The 18,856-nt window shown below is 39.8% G+C and overlaps 1 protein-coding gene across 5 annotated transcripts in view; it reads left to right on the top strand.

The window, feature by feature from the left end:
* The window catches only part of LOC134354762 (P-selectin-like), a 146,378-nt gene extending 128,297 nt beyond the window's left edge, over positions 1-18,081 (top strand). Inside the window, exons 22-26 of one of the 5 annotated variants that reach the window (XM_063063983.1) lie at positions 3,373-3,495; positions 7,189-7,302; positions 8,425-8,458; positions 14,248-14,303; positions 16,452-18,081. In XM_063063983.1, the coding sequence (XP_062920053.1) occupies positions 3,373-3,495; positions 7,189-7,302; positions 8,425-8,458; positions 14,248-14,302 (326 nt within the window). In that variant the 3' untranslated portion in view covers position 14,303; positions 16,452-18,081. The remainder of the gene's footprint in view (positions 1-3,372; positions 3,496-7,188; positions 7,303-8,424; positions 8,459-14,247; positions 14,304-16,451) is intronic. The other 4 variants (XM_063063984.1, XM_063063986.1, XM_063063985.1 and 1 more) reach the window with 4 other exon arrangements.
* Positions 18,082-18,856: the final 775 nt, after the last annotated feature.

The raw sequence follows: 18,856 nt of genomic DNA, 5'->3' as shown, positions 1-18,856 counted from the left end.
TCAAATGTTTGAAGTGAACCCTGCCAATGAACAAATGGGCGGGGGGGTGGGGGGAGAACTGTAGCTTCCAAGGACTATCAGAGCTCACTTTTAGAATGGATTGTTATTGAAACCAGCTAACACCTTCTAATCTTGTAGCAACAGTATTAAACTCAGATCAAGCAAATGATAAAAATTCCCCAAAATCGGGTGGGGATCTTGCCTCAGCAATAATTATTCACAATTAAGTTCCCTTTAGAATATTGCAAAACATTGTTATAAATGCACTTTCTAACTATGCAGAAATAGAATAAAAATCGTGATTCTGCAGTCTAAACATAAAGTTCTGTTTGAAAGGAATGAAAGGATGAGAGGCATTTATCGTGTGGATAGCCAGAGGCTTTTTCCCCAGGGCTGAAGTGGCCTACACGAGGGCGCATAGTATTAAGATGTTTGGAAGTAGGTACAAGGGGGATGTCAGAGGTAAGTTTTTCACACAGAGACCAGTGGGTGCTTGGAATGCACTGCCAACGAAGGTGGTAGAGGTGGATACAATAGGATCTTTTAAGAGACTCTCAGATAGGCGTATGGAGCTTAGGAAAATAGAGGGCTGTGCAGTAGGGAAATTCTAGGCAGCTACTAGAGTAGGTTACACGGTTGGCACAATATTGTGGGCTGAAGAACATGTAATGTGCTGTAGATTTTCTATGTTTCTGAACAGTCATCAGAGTTGTAGGCATACAGTACCGCTGTTTGCTCCATTCAAGCTGATCGCCATTGAGTGTTGAACTTAACTTGATAGCATTCTTAAAAGGCATTTGATACAAATAGCAAAAGATTTTTCATATAGTTATTTGTATTGTATAACTCCTACTTTAATATTTTTGTGAAGTAGTAGTTGCTTAAAAAAAGTACTCATTTCCATAACTAGTAACAGACTATAATCATAATGCTGCCGTTCTTTGCAATACAATGTGGTAGTGAAATGTCAGGAAATGTATACTCACTCCCCAGGGATTACGAACTGTTCATAACCTCTGGCAACTTTAGCTACTGCTCAGAGTGCAACTTTGACTGCACTGGGAATCCTAAGTTGAAAGGGCCAGTGAGTCCCCATGAAAAAAAATTCTACTGTTGGCAGCTGGTCACAGATCCCACACATAAAGTGGATGTATGAATTCTGTACAGGATTGGGTTTCATCTTAAAGTCGAAGAGCACTACAACAGAGAAACGGGCCCTTCAGCCCATCTAGTCTGTGGTGTCCCATTGACCTTCACCTGCACCATAACCCTCCCATCCATGTACTTATCCAAACTTGTCTTAAATATTTCAGTCAAACCCACCCGTACCATTTCCACTGTCAGCTTATTCCCCACTCAAACCACTCTCTGAGTGAAGAGGTTCCCCCTCATATTTCAGCATCTGCAGAATCTCTTGATTTATGATCTCCCCCCTCAGGTTCTCCTGAAGTATTTCATCTTTCACTCTAAACCTATGAACTCTAGTTCTAGTCTCACCCAACCTCAGGGGAAAAGGCCTGCATGTACTTCCTCTATCTATATTCCTCTTAATTTTGTATACCTCTATCAAATTTCCCCTCATTCCCCTAAACTCCAGGGAATAAAATTCTAATCTATTCGGCCTTAACTATAACTCGGGTCCTCAAGTCCCAGCAACAACCTTATAGATTTTCTTTGTACTCTTCCAATCTTATTGTTACCTTGCCTGTAGGTAGGTGACGAGAACTGCACACAACACTCCTGTACTCAATACTCTGATTTTATGAAGGCCAATGTGCCAAAAGCTCTCTTTACAATACTATCTACCTGTGACGACACTTTCAGGCAATTATTGATCTGCATTCCCAGATCTGCAACAACAAACTAGACTGTCCAAATGTACTGTGATAGCTTATTAAGAAGCTATCGTGCATCCAATGAATGTTGCGTGCTTCACACAAGTGAACATAATACAATTCCTAAACTGAATTCTCCATGATCCTTCATGCTCCCAAAGGTGTGCGTGTCAGTCATTTGCTTGGTCCACTCTCAACTTCCCACGTTCTCATAGCGCATCAGTCACACAAGACCAGAAACTTGGAATCTTTCAGAGGAAAAGGAGGCATTGCTATTCTTTGTGCCTCCCCAGCTCTTTGAAGAGGTTATCTGATTTGCTCCCATACCCCATGACCTTGCAGTTACGTTTGCCTTCTGGTGCCCTTTTAGGACCTACTTATACCATTCTTTCATTTTGTCTTCATCAATTCCTAACCTTCCTCTATGGAAGGTTTTCCTCATTTTTTTCCCTCTAATTCTTTATTAGTTACTTTCAATCTGACCTCTAGTCATTGACATGCTTAACAAAGGAACTCTGAACTCTGGAAAACCCTCCCAGTTTTGAGTATTATACTCTCATCATTCATGAAGCTTTTAATAAGGCTTAAATAGTGATGTTTAAATAAATTACCGTGACTTTCTCATTTTTTACCTTGAACCCTTTATTTACAAAACCAAGTATCCTGTTAGCATTGTTAGTAGTCTAATCAAAGTACTCTGCTACCTTTTGGTCTCTCTGTTCTTGCATCCACCCCTCCAGTTAAATACTATTTGCTCCCTAGGCCTAGAGACAACCTTGTCTGCAAATGTCACACACTTCTGTGTGTGTACTGTGTATGAACAATGGATTAAAACAATGTCCTTTCTGAATTTGAAGATTCTGCTCTACTCTGTTTCTCCAATGATTCCCAGCAATTGCTTATTTACCTCTTTACTGATCACCCTGTTTGATCTTCTGCTTGAAAGTCATGTCTTCATTTTAAATGGCCTCACAAGCTCTAACAAATGGAAGTCTGGAGCACTATATGAGTATACTTACCATCGACTCTTCTGCAGCTGTTTTATTTCTCTCAGACATTCACTAGAAGTACCGGGTACACCTGTATTCTTCCACACCTGTATTCGGTGAATGTGTTCCAATAACATAACCTCTTCCTATTTGTTTTTGGGTCTGTTCAGTGTGGCTTTTGTTGGGGGAAGGGAATCTCATTCCTTGATGAGGGTAATCCCTGTTTTATAAGCTACATATTTAAAGACTGATTGTCAGAATCTTACCTATAGTCAATTTGTAAATAACTTCAATGTCTGTGTAATTTCCAACTCCTGATACACATGTTGCATTGACGAAGTGACATGGCAGCTTCAGTGAAACCTTTGGGGAGTGACAAAGTGCAATATGTCTACATTAACATGAAACAAATTGGTGCCGACATGAACAGGGGCTCAAAAAGTCCCACTTTAAGCTTTGCAGATGCATGTAATGATAATGTGTAGCTAGTTAAACTTTGTACCACATAGTTTACCTTTGACACCATGTTGCCGCCTTATGTTTTGCAGCTACGCAACAATTTCGTGCGTCGGATTTTTTGCTTTATGTGGGTGTGGTTGCTGCAGCAGCTGTTCTCGGTCTCATTATCGCCATGATAATGATCTGGATTAGAAGGAAAATGAAGTCACAAGGTAATTAGCTCTTTGTTTCTCTAGGAGCTGAGTATAAACAGTAATTGCAGTGCGTTATGTCCATTTTTCACATACCTGCTAATATCAAAACCTGACGTACCTTTCGGAAAGATGTGTGGAATTTGCACGTTTTCCCCTGTGACCTTTGCTTTTCCTCCAAGCACTCTGGTTCTTCCCCCACATTTCAAAATGTGCTGGTGGGTAATTGGCCACTTGATATTGACCCTTGCATAGGTGGATGGATTATGAATTAGAGGTCGAGTGATGGGACTGGGGGCAATGCCCTGAGAGATGGCATTGGGCAAATTACCTCCTTCAATTGAATGAAAATTAAGAGACATCATCATATAAAGAGAGACTTCAACATTGTATCTCTAATAAATATAAAATGCAAGAACAGAAACCAACTCAGCTCTTTGTGCCTTCTCTTCCATTGTGGCTAATCATTTACTTCAATGCCACTTTCCAGCACTTATTTTATATCCTTTGACCCGCTTGGTATCCAAATATCTGTCAGTTTCTGTCTTTCATAACCTAAGGTAATGCATCTCTTGGGTTAAGAATTCTAAAGATTGGCCACTCTGGATCAAGGAGATCAACCTCATTTCAACACTGGATAACTCGCCGGTTATTTTGAAATAGTAACACAGGAAACTGACTCAGCATCTGACCGGGGAAAGGAGCTGGCAATATTCCAGGTCAAAACTATGCATCAGGAATGTTACAGGGCTTCCACATGAAACACCAACAATTCCTCCCCCCCCCCCCCACCAACCAATGCTGTTCAGCCTGCAGAATTTCTCCAGCAGATTGTTTGCCTCTTGAGATAGTGATCACCATTTCAGGACAACCTGCTACAGGGAACACCAACTCCACATTTACTTGGTTAGAATTTGGTATGTTTCAATGAGATCAGCAATCTTTTTAACTGGCTGCCACAATAGTATGGCGGTTAGCATGATGCTATTACAGGCCTGGCGGAGCGGGGGGGGGGGGGCGCAGTTCGGAGTTCAATTCCGATGTTACCTGTAAGGAGTCAGTACATCCTCCCCGTGGACTGAGTGGATTCTCTGGTTTCCTCCCACAGTCCAAAGATGTTCTGGTTAGTAGATTGACTGGTCATTGTAAATTGCCCTCTGATTAGGCTAGGGTTAAATTGGGGTTGCTCAACAGCGCAGTCCGAAGGGCCAGAAAGCCCTGTTCCATGCAGTATCTCTAAATAAGTAAATAATTTCAGAGGGTAAAGAACCACTCTCTGCTCAATCTCTTCTTTGGTCACAAACTCACAGTCCCAGTAATGCACACCCTCCATTGCAAGAACATCCTTGCACAGAAGTATGGCGCATAGAAGCAGGAATAGGCCATTGGACATAGGCCAGAGGCCATTGGACCTCTGAATCATTCAATCCATTCATGGAAGATCACTTACCTTAATAGCACATTCCTGCTCTCTGCCCATTCCTTGAAAATCTATATTTCTCCTCCTTAAAAACATTCATTGACTTGGCTTCTGCAACCATCTGGTGTTGAAAATTCCACAAGTTCTATGATTCCACATTTTGAGTGAAGAGGTATCTCCTCTCAGCTTGTCTTATGACTCCCAGAGCTTGCATTCCATCTGTCTGCACCCGTAAGATTTTTTTGTGTGTTTAATGAGATCACCTCTCACTCTTTTAGTCTCTAGTAAATACAGGCCTTCTATCCCAAGAATCTGTCTAGCGAATCTTGTTTGCACTCTTTGTGTTTTCTTCAATGAGGAGATCAAATCTGCATGGTTTTCTAATTGTGGCCTCACAAAAACCCTATATAATTGTTTTATAATTAAAAATGCAAATCCCAAATTCTGCATGCTTTAATTTTGCATACTAACCTTTTATATTGGACTTTATCAACAGATTTCTGAAAACCAATGTGTTGCATTTCACTGAGATTGACAGATTAAAGAAGGAAGAGGTTTAAAACAGATCCACCGAAGATTTAAGAGAATGGTTCCTAGGATGAAGAACTATAGTTACAATGAGACATTAGAGGGATTTGGACAGATTTCTTCAAGGAGAAGCCCGAGGAGATATCTCGTAGAAGTATATAGGATGCTTAGCAGTCTGGGTAGAGAAGCTAGTGGAAGATGACTCCTTTTGTCAAGGACTAGATGTCACAGGCATAAAGTAAAGCAAAGAGGAATTAAGCTGATATAGAAAAATACTGTTTGCTATGGCATGTCTTTGAAATATGGAATGCATTGCTTGCACATATAGAGGAGACAGGTTCTATTTGTGGCCTTCATGAAAGAACTGGATGAACATTTGAAAGAGAAAAATATTGTCAGACCACAGATGTGGGGCCAGTGAAGTGGAACTAGTGAGTTCACTGGTAGAGAGCCACTACGGTCTTTGGCACTACAATCGCTACAATTCTTTGAACTTTTAGTGATTCTTGCACAAGGACAAGCAGTCCCTCTGAATTCACATCCTTCAATTTCTTGTCATAAAAAGAATTCTCCACCACCACCTTTTTCTTTGAATGCTGTCATTTTTTCCACATTCTATCCTTGCTCCTTCAGTTTGCCTGCCTCCTATCCCTAAAGCACTTCAGCATCCTCTCACAGCCCCCTAGATTGGTACCATCAGAGAATACTTGAACATACTACACCCGTCATTCAAATTAATTACCTGGCTTCATAACTCACAACAACATAGAAGGGGCAATTGGCCCACCTCTCCGAGCAATTTCACTCCTCCATTTTCCTGTAAGCTTTTCTCTCACCTCTGCCTAATAACACTCCTCTGATTCTGCCGATCCAATCACCTACATGAGAGTTCGTTTTCCAGTGGCCAAATAACTTAACAACAATGCGTAGATGCCAGGGTTGTGGGAGGAAAGTGGAGCACCGGAAAAGAACGTGCAAATTCACTCAGACACCACCAGAGGTCAGAATTGAACCCAGTTCACAGGAGCCGTAAGGTAAGTGCACAACCTGCAGCGAGCTGTCCTTTACATCTGTGGCACAACTCTGATCAGAAACCCCAATCTGTTTTATTCTTGCTACATTTTCTGTCTGTTAACTAATACACATTCCACACCAGTATAACACCATAACAACAAAGTGTCCAATTTTATGTAATGTAATTACCCCTTGTGTGTCATGTTATTCAAGAGCTTCTGAAGGTCTAAACATTTCCCTTTCATAAATCCATGCTGACTCTGGTTGAATCTACATTATCTTTGGTTGTCAGATCATTATTGATGAACCTCCCTAGAAGGATCAGCCCACTCTTCCTTGAATCATTTCACATTCTAAGACAGCATACAGACCTTCAATGAGAAAAATCAGCCTGCTCCACAATGTTGCACTGGCTTTACTCCACTGAAACACCACCCTATCTTACACACTTGTTGTGAAATCATAACCATTGCATTCTGCACTTATGGTTAAAAGTGCCATTTATTCATCTTAAATAATTCAATGGTTTAGTCCAAGGGATCTACCAGATATTTCACTATTTAAATAAAAAGTGAAAGTAAATGCTGATGTATGAATACTTGAGGTGAGAAAATCAAAGTTTTACATTTTGGTGTTGTATGTCAATGTGACTGAATACTGTTGCTTGTGTTTAATGGCTAAATGGATTCGTAAGGGCTCAAACCTGTAATAATTATTTTGCAAAGTCTGATTCCTATTGTGCTTTGTTCCAGTTCCACCTCATCACTCCTCCACCTCCCCTCTTACACCGTTACCCCACTTAATGCTACCACACAGATCACTGATACATTATAGTGCTCTTAGTCCTGCTGACCCAACACTCCCAGGTATGTATCCCACTGAAGATCTCTGCTTGGGCTGCACACTGCCCAGGCAAGAACCTTTGCCTTATCTGCTACTCTGTGTTGCTGTGCTGGGAATTTGGACTGAGCTCCTCTACTTCCCACTGCTACGTTCTACTGTGCTGGAAATCTGGCACAAGCTTCTCTATTCCCAACTGCTGTGCGCTGCTGTGCTGGGAACTTGGTGCAAATCCCTACTGCCCCTGTTTCTGATCGTGTCTATGCCAGGAAGCTGAAGTGAACCCGTGCCTGGTTAACATGGTGAAATCCCTGGGTTGGGAAGAGCTATGCAGCAAATCAAAGAGAAGGGGAGATAGCAGGTTCCATGACGTCCAACAGTAGATGTTGAGGGTGATGGCAAGATCCAGACTGTGTATCAATGCATGGTGCATGTGCTGCTGGTCCCCACAGCAATGGCACGCTCTCACCTGTGCTGGCCAGGATGCAGCTTGAACCCCACATCTCGTGACTGCAACCTGTTCAGCATCAGCCCTCACAGGAGCCTCTGCACATTCCACAGTGAGTTTCCTTGTCAGTGGAGATCAGGGACACCAAGTTCGCCACACAGCAGTGCCATTGGAGATGCATTTTTCTCTGTGTACTATGCTAAAATGACCCCTTTTAATACTGATTCCATTAGCACCCTTGTTACTGGGGAGGTATCATGAGTGCTAAGCAAGGTATCAGTGTAAATCAGGCATTCCCAACTTTTTTAATGCCATGGACCCATTCCATTAACCAAGGGGTCCTGGACCCCCAGTTGGGAACCCCTGATCTAATGCCTGCAATTGATGAACTGAATTCTTATCATCTTGTGCAAGTACAGACTGTTAACTACTGTTTGACCAAGATGATACCACCAGTATACCGTTCCTGTCCATCTATGTGCTTTATCTGGCAAAAATCTGTAGACAATAGACGCCAATGAGATAAGCACGTTCATTAAGCTATCTTCCATGTGCAGAAGCACTGTGGCTAATTATAGCCTTTCTGCTTTGCCCCTGTCTAAAATCACTTGATGATTTGAATATCTTTTTATAATTTTAAGTCTCTTTAAAATTTAATGCTTTAAGATGCAAGTCTTAATATTCCACATTTTTTTGTTAGCTTCAGATGAATCACAAAAGCTAACCTCTGAAAGGTAACTTCAACTTTTCCACATCGCCTTTCTTTCACTATTTGTGTTTGTCAAAGTGGGGATGTTCTTTTTCTTTTTCAATATTTTTATTGATATTATATAAATTGCATGAATACAAATACAAAATTCATAAGGATACAAGTAAATAATATGAATTACATTACATTTAAATTGCAGTATTCACAGTATCCCATATTCCAAATCAATCATATAGAAAAAAAAGATTGAATTATGAAATAAAATAGAATAAAATCATTGTATTTTATTTAAAAAGAAATCTACCCCCACAACCAAAATGAGCTGGTTGGTAAAATTAAGAAGAAAAAAGAAAAATACCTTACCATATGATATTATAATAATAATGGCTCAGATCCATACTTTAATAACAGTTCAAAGATTATGATAATAATTTAGAAATGGTCCCCGTAACAATAGAAAATCATGTTTAGAATCAGAAATCAAATAACAAATCTTTCTAGATCAAGGCACAACATAACATCAGATAGCCATTGAACGTGAGTGGGCGGGGCGACCTCCTTCCACTTGAGCAAGATCGCCCTCCTGACCATAAGAGACACAAAGGCCAATACCTGCAAATTAGATGGCTTCAATTTTGTAGCACTATCCTCAATAATACCAAACAAGGCAGTCAAAGGATTGGGCTTAAAGCTGACATTGAAAAGTGCTGAAAAAGTTTGAAATGCATCTTTCCAGAATTTTTAAAGGCTCGGACATGTCCAAAACACATGAATTAGTGTGGCCGCTCCATTAGTATGTCTATCACAGTAAGGGGAAATATCTGCGTAGAAACAGGAGAGCTTGTCTTTAGACACATGAACTCTACGTACCACTTTGAATTGTAATAAAGAATGATGAGCACATAATGATGAAGAATTAATCAATTTTAAAATAATCTTCCAGCTCTCTTTGGATATGAAAACCTGTAAATCCTTTTCCCAATCTCCTTTAATTTTAGCTAAAGAGGCCTTTTTCAGTCTCAACAGTAGACCATAAATGTAAGATATTGAACTGTTATCAAAGGTTTTCAGATTTAAAATTGTATCTATTATATTCTTATCTGGACTTGTAGGAAATGTAAGTAATTGAGATCTTAAAAAAATCTCTAATCTGTAAGTATCGAAAAAAGTGAGTGTTGGAAAGGTTAAATTTCGTTGAAAGTTGCACAAAAGAAGAGAGATTCCCTCCATCAAACAAATCCTGAAATCACTTAATACCCAATCTATCCCATTCTTTAAAAGGTAAGTCAATTAAAGATGGTTTAAGAAAATTAGAAAATATAGGACTTGAGAGGGAGAATCTCAATAAACCAAAATGTTTTCTAAACAGTAACCAAATCCTCAATGTATGTTTAACCACCACATTGTCAATTGGTTTATTTAAAGGTAAAGGAAGCGAGGATCCAAGTAGAGAAATAATGGAAATTTTTTATAACAGAGTTGACTTCCCAAGAAACCCATGTAGGGCAATTCTCATGGTTAATGTAATATATCCATAATGTACTATTTCGTATATTAACTGCCCAATAATATAACCTAAAATTGGGTAAGGCAAATCCTCCATTCTGTTTGGTTTTTTGAAGGTGAGAAGCGGGGATATTAACAATGAGAAGTGAAAAGTATTTTAATTTTGTCTGCCCAGTATCGTGTTCCTAGAATAAAAGTCATACATAGGACATCAAAATGTAACTCGTTGGTTCTTCAGTCCTTAAACGTAACTTTTCCTCTGTCTTGAAAGTGTAGTAACAATAATGCTATTGTTACAACTTGTACAAATAAATGATCCATGTAGCTTTTCTGATAAAGTGCCAATTAGTTTCATGTAATAGATGATAGTACACAAGGCTAGCAGTGACCAGAATTTCATCCCCTTTCCACAGATTGGTATCAAGTGCAAATCTAGGATTATAAGTATTATTTTCTAAACTGCAGATGCTGTAAACCTGAAGTAAAGACAGAAAATGCTGGAACACTCAGCAAATCGGACCATATCTGTTAAAGGAAAAGACATTAGGATTTCAGAATTGTTCTAATGAAAGGTCCCAGATCGGAAACATCAGTTCTTTCTCTTTTGAAAGATGCTACATGAATCACTGAGTGGCCTAAGCATTTTGTGTGTTTACCCACATATCCTTTCTACACCCTAGCCTCACTTCAGCATGTTAATCTCAGGATATTGAAGTTATTCCTTTAACACAATATGATGACAGAAGAAGTCTTTCAATTCCATTGGACCACATATTACCTCTGGTAGATCACTAACAAGGGAAAGTCATAGAGTCATACAACTGAGAAAAAGGCCCTTCAGCCCAACTGGGTCATGTCGAGCTAATCTCATTTACCTTCATTTGATCAACATCCCTCTCCTATTCATGTACTAGCCCAAGTGCCTTTTAACTTTATTAATGTACCTGCCTTAACCACTTCTGCTCACAGCTCATTCTATACACACACTGCCCTCCGGGTGAAATAATTGCCCCTCAGATTTTTATTAAATCGTGTGCATTTACCTTAAACCAATGCCCCATAGTTCTAGATTCCTCAAACCTGGAGAATAAAAACTGCATCCATTCTCGCTATCGGTGCCGCTGATGATTTTATACACCTCTGTAAGGTCACCCTCATTCACCTGCTCGCCAATGAATTCAGTCATAGCCCACTGAACTTTTCTCTGTAACTCTGTCCCCTAAGTCCTGGCAACATTCTTGTAAATATTTTCTGCATTATTTCCAACTTAATGGCATCTCTCCTCTAGGAGAATAACATAAAACTGAACATAGTATTCCAAATAGGGTCCCACCAACATCTTGTACAACCGCAAAGTAACACCCCAACTGTTCTGATAAATGCCAGTGTGAAGAAAGCCTTCACCACACTGTCTACCTGGGAGGTATTGAATGAAAGCCAAAAATTGAGCATGTGAGCATGAATATCATCAGAAGAGTGTACATAGGAAGGAGAGGTTTCAATAAAACAGGAGGATGCTGAATTTAAAGGAGAAGATTAGGCAAATGGAGTTCAAATTTCTATCACTAAAATGGAGGAATTTCTCACTGGAGAGGCAAGGGATATGACCCTTGTAACCTATTATTAAGGGATGAATATAACAACATAGCCTATTAATTTGCCTTGTTTGATCCACTAGCATGTACAGTGTGGCACTTTAAAACTTCAAGTAGGGAATGAGAGTATCAACAGCAAAATTAGTATCGATTGCCAATCTTAATTATCTTCTGTGAAGCAAATAGTGAACTCTAATGCAGACACCTCTGTAGTACTAATGCATAGAGGGTTCAAGGAATAAGATCCAGAGACATTGAGATAATTCCTAGTCCTAATAGGGTCCAATTTTGAAGGGAATTTGCAGGAAGTTGTTTTCCAGGCGCATCTGCCGACTTGTCTGTCTAGTTGGTAAGGATCACAAGTCTGGAATTTGTAATTTGAATAGCTTGACGGATAATTGCAATGCAATTTAGAAATGAGTCAGAAACAACCACCACATATTTGTGATGGGGAAGAGTGAAACTCGGTTGTGTTGGGAGAAGTTTTAACCACTGAGAGTGTTCATCATGGATGGTGTCCAGCTTCTGGAATGTTATTGAAGGCATTCTTATCCAGGCAAGTCCATTAGTGCTTTATTGATAAATGGACTTGCCTGGATAAATAAGAATTTGTTAAGTTACTCTTCGCAGAATAATCTGCTTCTGATCTGTGCTTTTGCCACAGTATTCATGTTTGGTGTTGGGGTGAAGATACATCTCTACCAAAGAGATATAAGGTGCTCCTTCCCTCCGTAAGCCTGCATGCCACCCTGGAGAAAGGTGTCGCACCTGCTTAGCCCCCCAGTCAGGGTCATGTGAAGCCATGGCTGTAGGTTGTGGATGATTGCATGAGCAGCTGGTGCATTTCACAAGTCCTGATTGCTCAGCCACGGATGCCAGGCAATTTCTGAGGAGTATTGATAATGGCTTGGGTCACCCGCCTTGCAGAGACACTGACCAGAAGGCAATGGCAAACCACTTCTGTAGAAAAATTTGCCAAGAGCAACCATGGGCATGGAAAGACCATGATCACCCACATCATACAACATGGCACATAACAAATAAACAAGTCTGAGCTTCTGGTTAAAAGTAATGAGCAAGTTTCTGGAGATGGGGGACAGCAATGGTTGTGCTGTTGCGGGTCAAGTGCAAGTGGTTGGGTTCTATATTGCCAGAAACTGTCATTGTCCAGCACTGGTATGGCAAAAATATAACTTGTCCCTTATCTACACATACTTGGCATCTAGATTTTACTGCATGTAGCATGGTTTTTCTCTTTTGTTTTAAATTGCTAATGAACATTGTCAACAACAAGCATGTCCACTTCTTATGATTGACCATACAGCTGAAGAAGCTAGGGCCCAGGGCCGTATCCAAGTGTCATGGGGCCAAGGTGATATATCCCCCAATTTATCTTTTCTCAGACTATCCCTCCTAGAATGACAGTCCTTGGTGTAAAGATATGATCTAGTCTTTACAGGGACACTGCACTGGCCTCTTATCAAATAATGTTATACACAGATGATTTACTTAAGGAACATTGGTGAGGATGATATCAAGTAAAGATTTTAAAAATTATTTTATTGGTTCACCAATCATTGCTGACCAAATCTGGCAGCTTTATCTTTGAGGCTAGTTCAATGTTGAAAGTAGTATGTCATTGTTGGTGATAAACAGTTAGATTCCCCCCACCCAGAGTACTTTCTGTATCTTTGCTTGTCCCAATTCTTCTTTCAAGTGTTGTAAGACATACAGTGGTTTAGTGCTGGTTCATCTGTGGGGCGATTACCAATGGGTTTCCTTGCGAGTGCTTGACCCAGTGCCATGAAACTTCAACAATCAAAGTTGATGTTGAGCCCTCCTGTTATCATGCACCCTCATCACTCTTAGTAGGGTCTCTTCAAAAGGTGAAGGAGGAATCACCCACTGGCTGAGCAATGTGATTCTGATTATGACTCTATTGGGCTGTTGCTTGATGAGCCTGTGGTAAATCTCTTTCATTTTAGGCACCAGACACCAGACACCAGGTATTTGTTAAGTGGACTTTGCAAGGCCATCTTGGCAGGAATCATAATGTGCTGACTGCATTTTGTGCCTTACTCAATGCCTGGAAGTCCATTAGGTTTTGTTATTAGTCTTTTTAACATAATGACTTTGACACAGTTAAATGGTTTGCTGGACAATTTCAGAGGCTGTTTTGTTTCAACTACATTGATGTGAGTCTTGATGGACAACAGTTTCCTCCCTTGAAGCAAGCCAATCAAACAAGTTTGTTCAAGAGGGTTGATTCTCTGAGCACCATCTTCCCACTGATCATGCTGCGACTAGATCCTTTAATCAATCCAGACTGATAACTAAATGTCAACTCCCACACGGTTTCTGTAGGATTTGAACTTAAGACTCCGGATTATTGGTCCAGGGATTTAACCACAAACTATTCCCTCCACCGCTGTTCCAAACCAATGTATTTCCACAGGCACACTCGGCGTAATCATTCTGTAACACACTGGAGAAGATGCATTTGACAATGATTTGCTCCATTACTGTTATTTATTGCAGGAAAGAATGAAAGCAATTCATGTTTGAGCACTTACTCTGAAATATCTGGGCTGATATTTTTCACATGCAATTGAATATGTTCATTCTGAGATAGACTAATTTTTTGTTAGCGCTCAGAAAAACTACAGTGGGAGTCATCTCAGAAACAAATTAAACTGCCATATTTGTCTTCCAGTGCTGAAGTTAAACAAGATACGTTCGAAAATCCTACATTCATGAATAATATTTAAGGTAAGATTATAAACCTTAACAACATCGTGGGAAATAATAATGCTTCAATTTTGTGGGACATATTGGAAGGAAGAGGAGATCAAATTTGGTCTACAAATGCAGGTTTAGAAGGGTCATTTTGATATGATGCATATCTTGTGTCAAATACACTCCCTAACTGAGTGTGAATAGCCTTTGCAGTTGGCGTTTAACATTCTGTATCTGTTCAATACCGTTTTGATGCTATGTAAAATATGTCTGTGTGGATAGCAGAGAGCTCAGGCATGGGTTCTCCTGATAAGTGAAAACTACCAATATTCATTGTCTAATTAACGCGGACACTCTTATCAAAAAGGTTCAGCAGAGGTTGTATTTCCTACGTCAACTCAGGAAGTACAACCTGCCTCAGGAGCTGCTGATTCAATTCTATTCAGGAATAATCCAGTCTGTTCTCTGTTTGTCCATCACTGTCTGGTTTGGATCAGCTACCAAACAAGACAAGAATAGACTCCAAAGAACCATCAGGGCTGTGGAAAGGATTATTGGTGTGAAGCTGCCCTCGATCCAGGACTTATATACATCTAGAGTCAGGAAGTGAGCAAGCAGCATCACTGTAGACCCATCACACCCCGGACATCACCTGTTCCAACTCCTTCCTTCTGGTAGGCGCTTTAGATCACTATGCCAGGACAAATAGGTACAAGAACGGTTTCTTTCCGTATGCCATCAGTCTTATGAACACTTGAATTTTAGTCTATTATAAACCAAGTCCACCTGTACATACACAGGTAAACCTCATTGTATATAGTTCACGATTATTTCCACTATTGTTTTGTTTGCTTTTTGAGTCTGTACAGTGAGAGCTCGGGAAACCGGCATCAAATTCCCTGTATGTGTCCACATACTTGGCGATAATAAAGGATTCTGATTCTGATGCTGATAACTAGATAGTGCCTAGAGTATAAATTATGATTACTTTCCTCCACTATCCAGGAGCAACAGCACTGCATACTTTGGAAACACTGAGAGTGCTCTCAGAGTAAAGATATTGGTCTCGAAATCAATTTGCTAAAGAAGATCAAAAACTTCACGCATGCACAGCAAATTTCAGGTTATTTGGTTAGGCTTCTCTGAACAGTAATGTCAGCACGAACCTTGTAATGCAATACCAGATATGTACTTTGATGTCGTGTGAAAAGTAGGCCTGTGACCATTAAATCCGGAACAAGCCCTTCTGGCCCATGAGCCACGCCAGCTGGCACCCCCACCTATTTAACACTAGCGTAATCACAGGACAATATACAATGCCCATTTAACTTACGCCCCAAGCTGTAATTGTGTAATGCCAACCACTTTCTGGGCTCATTTGGCATTGAAATATTGGAGTTTGGAACGTAAAGCTAGCAACAAACTATGTTCATCACCTCAGCAATGTGTGTTTCTATAGGTAAAAGAATTTCTAAAGCTATCCCCTTCCTTTTAACGTATCATAGTACAAATTCTTTTTGATAAAGCAGCTCTATGCTTTTCAGTCTTGGAGCCTTTTGTTCAGTTAGAATAAATCTTTATTTCTTAATCTCCAAACATCCACTACAAATCAGCAACCTGTTTGGATGACATTGGAAAAAATTATAGCAGCTGTCACAAATATTCCACTACCGGATCCCAGCAGGGCATGGAGATACACTATGAAGCCGGAAAGTGACTAATCTAACCGTTATCTTGTGAAGACTGGGAAAAAGTCTAGATGTCCCATTTTCAATACACTGTACCTCATTTATTATGCTCCTTTTGTTCTTGGTATGAAACCCCACAAAATATTTCAAAAATGGCCCAAAGTCTCAGCACAACTATGAAACTCCAATGCTTAAATGGGATGACACATACTTTTTTCACCTTTTACAAGGCAACAGTTAGTCACTTTGTGTCTTCGCAGTGTACTTCCATGCCCTGTGCATAAACCATGCATTTCACCTTCTTAGAGCAAAGGAATATAAAAATGCCATGAGAAAGTACAATTGTGGGCACGTTGCCATGGAGTAGATGGAGTGGAATGACGTGTGACTACCAGTCTCTGTAGGACCTTTAAATCATTGGAAAAATGCTTAAAAATAATCTTCCACGAGTATGAAGTTCATAACTTTATGATAAATCTTTTTCTCCCTATAGGATCCATGTGATTAAGACAAAATCCGTACAAATGTGAAAAGGACACAGGGCCAGCGAATGTTTTACTTTGACCATGACCATTTGTCTTCATTGCGTCCAGAGATTTTGCCTTATTTTCTGACATTAAATCCTGGATGTGGTAAACCTCCTCCAGCAAGTTCCCAGGAAAAACCAAAGACAATCGTTTTGCCCCTGGAAATACTTGGATCATTATTTTCTTTTCTTGAACTGGAAAGAGAAATTCAATAACTTGGTGTACCAAGCTGGGCATTCTCCATAGCACTTTTCCATTGTTGTTCAACTTTGTAACATTCCACTTCTCAATACCCTATGTCTCATCCATAATGCACATTTTATTCCTGTTATGACACCCAATAAAATACTTACCCCTATCCCGGCCAAGATCCACAGGTATTTTGTGTTCCTGAGAACCATCTTGGAACCTTAATGGCATAAGCAAAATACCAGTCCATTGAACCATGTTTGTTCTCTGCACTGGAATCCAGTTAGTTCCATTCATTCCCCTACTCTCTCTCAATTGCACTGGATGTTAATTTCCCTCAAATGCTGATCCAATTAACCTCCACTTCCACCACCTTTGTGTGTAGCAAGTTCTAGGTCATTGCCATCTACTGTATAAGAAGGGTATTGCAGCCTCTCCCCCCCTCCCCCGCCAAATCTTTAAATATACACCTAATCCTTGTACCATGAGTTAATGGAAACAGCTTTTCTGTCTTCCTTACCTAAACCTCTCATCCATACACCTCTGTCAGATCTGTTTTCAACCTCTCTTGCTCTAAGGAGATGTCCCCAGCTTCCCTATCCGTACTCCTTCATCCTTAGAACCATTCTAGTAAATCCCCTCAGCATGCTCACCTTTTTTCATTAATTATTTCCATTAATTTCCATTCAAGTGCCATTAATGTACATTCTGCCGAATGGCTTATTCTTCATTTACCCAGCCTACAGCTTCTCCACTAAATTCCTGCTCGCTGGTACTTTCATGGTTTTGCTTCATGTATCTCTAGTATGTAATGATTCTGACTATGCATAACAGTCTAAAGTTTGCTTTTTTGAGCAAACAATATATGGGTGTGTAAGTTGTAAATGGATTTCCGTATATTTGAATGGTTAACCAGGGCTTGGTCTTCATTATAGTTTTCCTACCTTCAGTGGAAGTTTGAAATGTCAAACCAGCATAACTATATTGTCTTTGAAGCAAATCATGCAATAAAATATTTACAAAACCTATACCATAGAGGGTAAGGAAATAATCAATTAAATTCAATAACATTGAATTTAAAGAAGGTACTATCATTTCAAAACTCTAAAACTGCTAAACAAGCAGATCTTGTTGTGCTTATGTTCACGGCTTATTCTATCAACAATTTAATTATCTCTGTCATGGTATGTAACCACTCCACAGCACAAACCATATTTTGTTGAACTATGGTTTAAACTAGCCGGTTGTGTAGCAGCATCTGCGCGGGACTTGCAGGCGAATGGTCCCTGGCTTGAATCCAGCTGGCTCCTTGCCCACTTTCCACCTGTGCTGGGTTGAGTGTCAAACTAGCAACTTGGCCTTGTTTTAAAAAAAAAGAGACAAATGCTAAAGAAATGCCAATGTTGCTGCCCAATACGCCACAAGGCATGGAGAGGAACTAACTATAGCTTAAAACAGATAGCAAACACACTCAAAGCAGGTATGAGAATGTTGGGATTCAGGGGTGACATTTCAACCGTTCTCAGTTAAGTCTGCACCTCGTATTCAATGATGAAATTGTACCAGTGAATACTCAATGTGCCCTCAGCTACCTACACCACAACATTGAATACTCCTAAATATTTTGCTGATTGCAAGTGCTTTAGAACTCTGTAAAAGGAGAAAAATGAATTCATGTATATCTTCTGAAGCTGGATAGAGTATTTTAAAGAGGTAAAGATATTTGGCCACATGGTGAAAGATTTGACACAACAGCAGACTTTTTTTTTGCATTCTGCATCTGTGAAACAACATCTCCTATTCTTACAATATAAACTAGTAGACATGTGCCTAAGAGTGCCCCTATGTTGGACAACAGAATTATTGGTTTCAAGTTATAACCAGGCCTTTGATGGATGAGCTAGACAAAATGCATTACTGTTGTTACCTGTTACTAGATTCTGAGACACAGAAGAAACCAGATCAACAAAGGATTAAGAGTTTGCTAATAAAAGAATGACAAATATCAAAGTTCAAAGTAAATTTATCAAAGTGCATATACTGTACGTCACCATATACAACCCTGACATTCATTTTCTTGCAGGCATTTACAGTAAGTACAAGAAATACAACAGAATCAATGAAAGACCAAACCCAAAAGGACAGACAAATAACCAATGTGCAAAAGACAAACAGACTGCAA

Source organism: Mobula hypostoma, chromosome 12, assembly GCF_963921235.1.
Source record: "Mobula hypostoma chromosome 12, sMobHyp1.1, whole genome shotgun sequence".
Taxonomy (NCBI): Eukaryota; Metazoa; Chordata; class Chondrichthyes; order Myliobatiformes; family Myliobatidae; genus Mobula; species Mobula hypostoma.
This window is presented reverse-complemented; position numbering and strand designations above follow the sequence as displayed.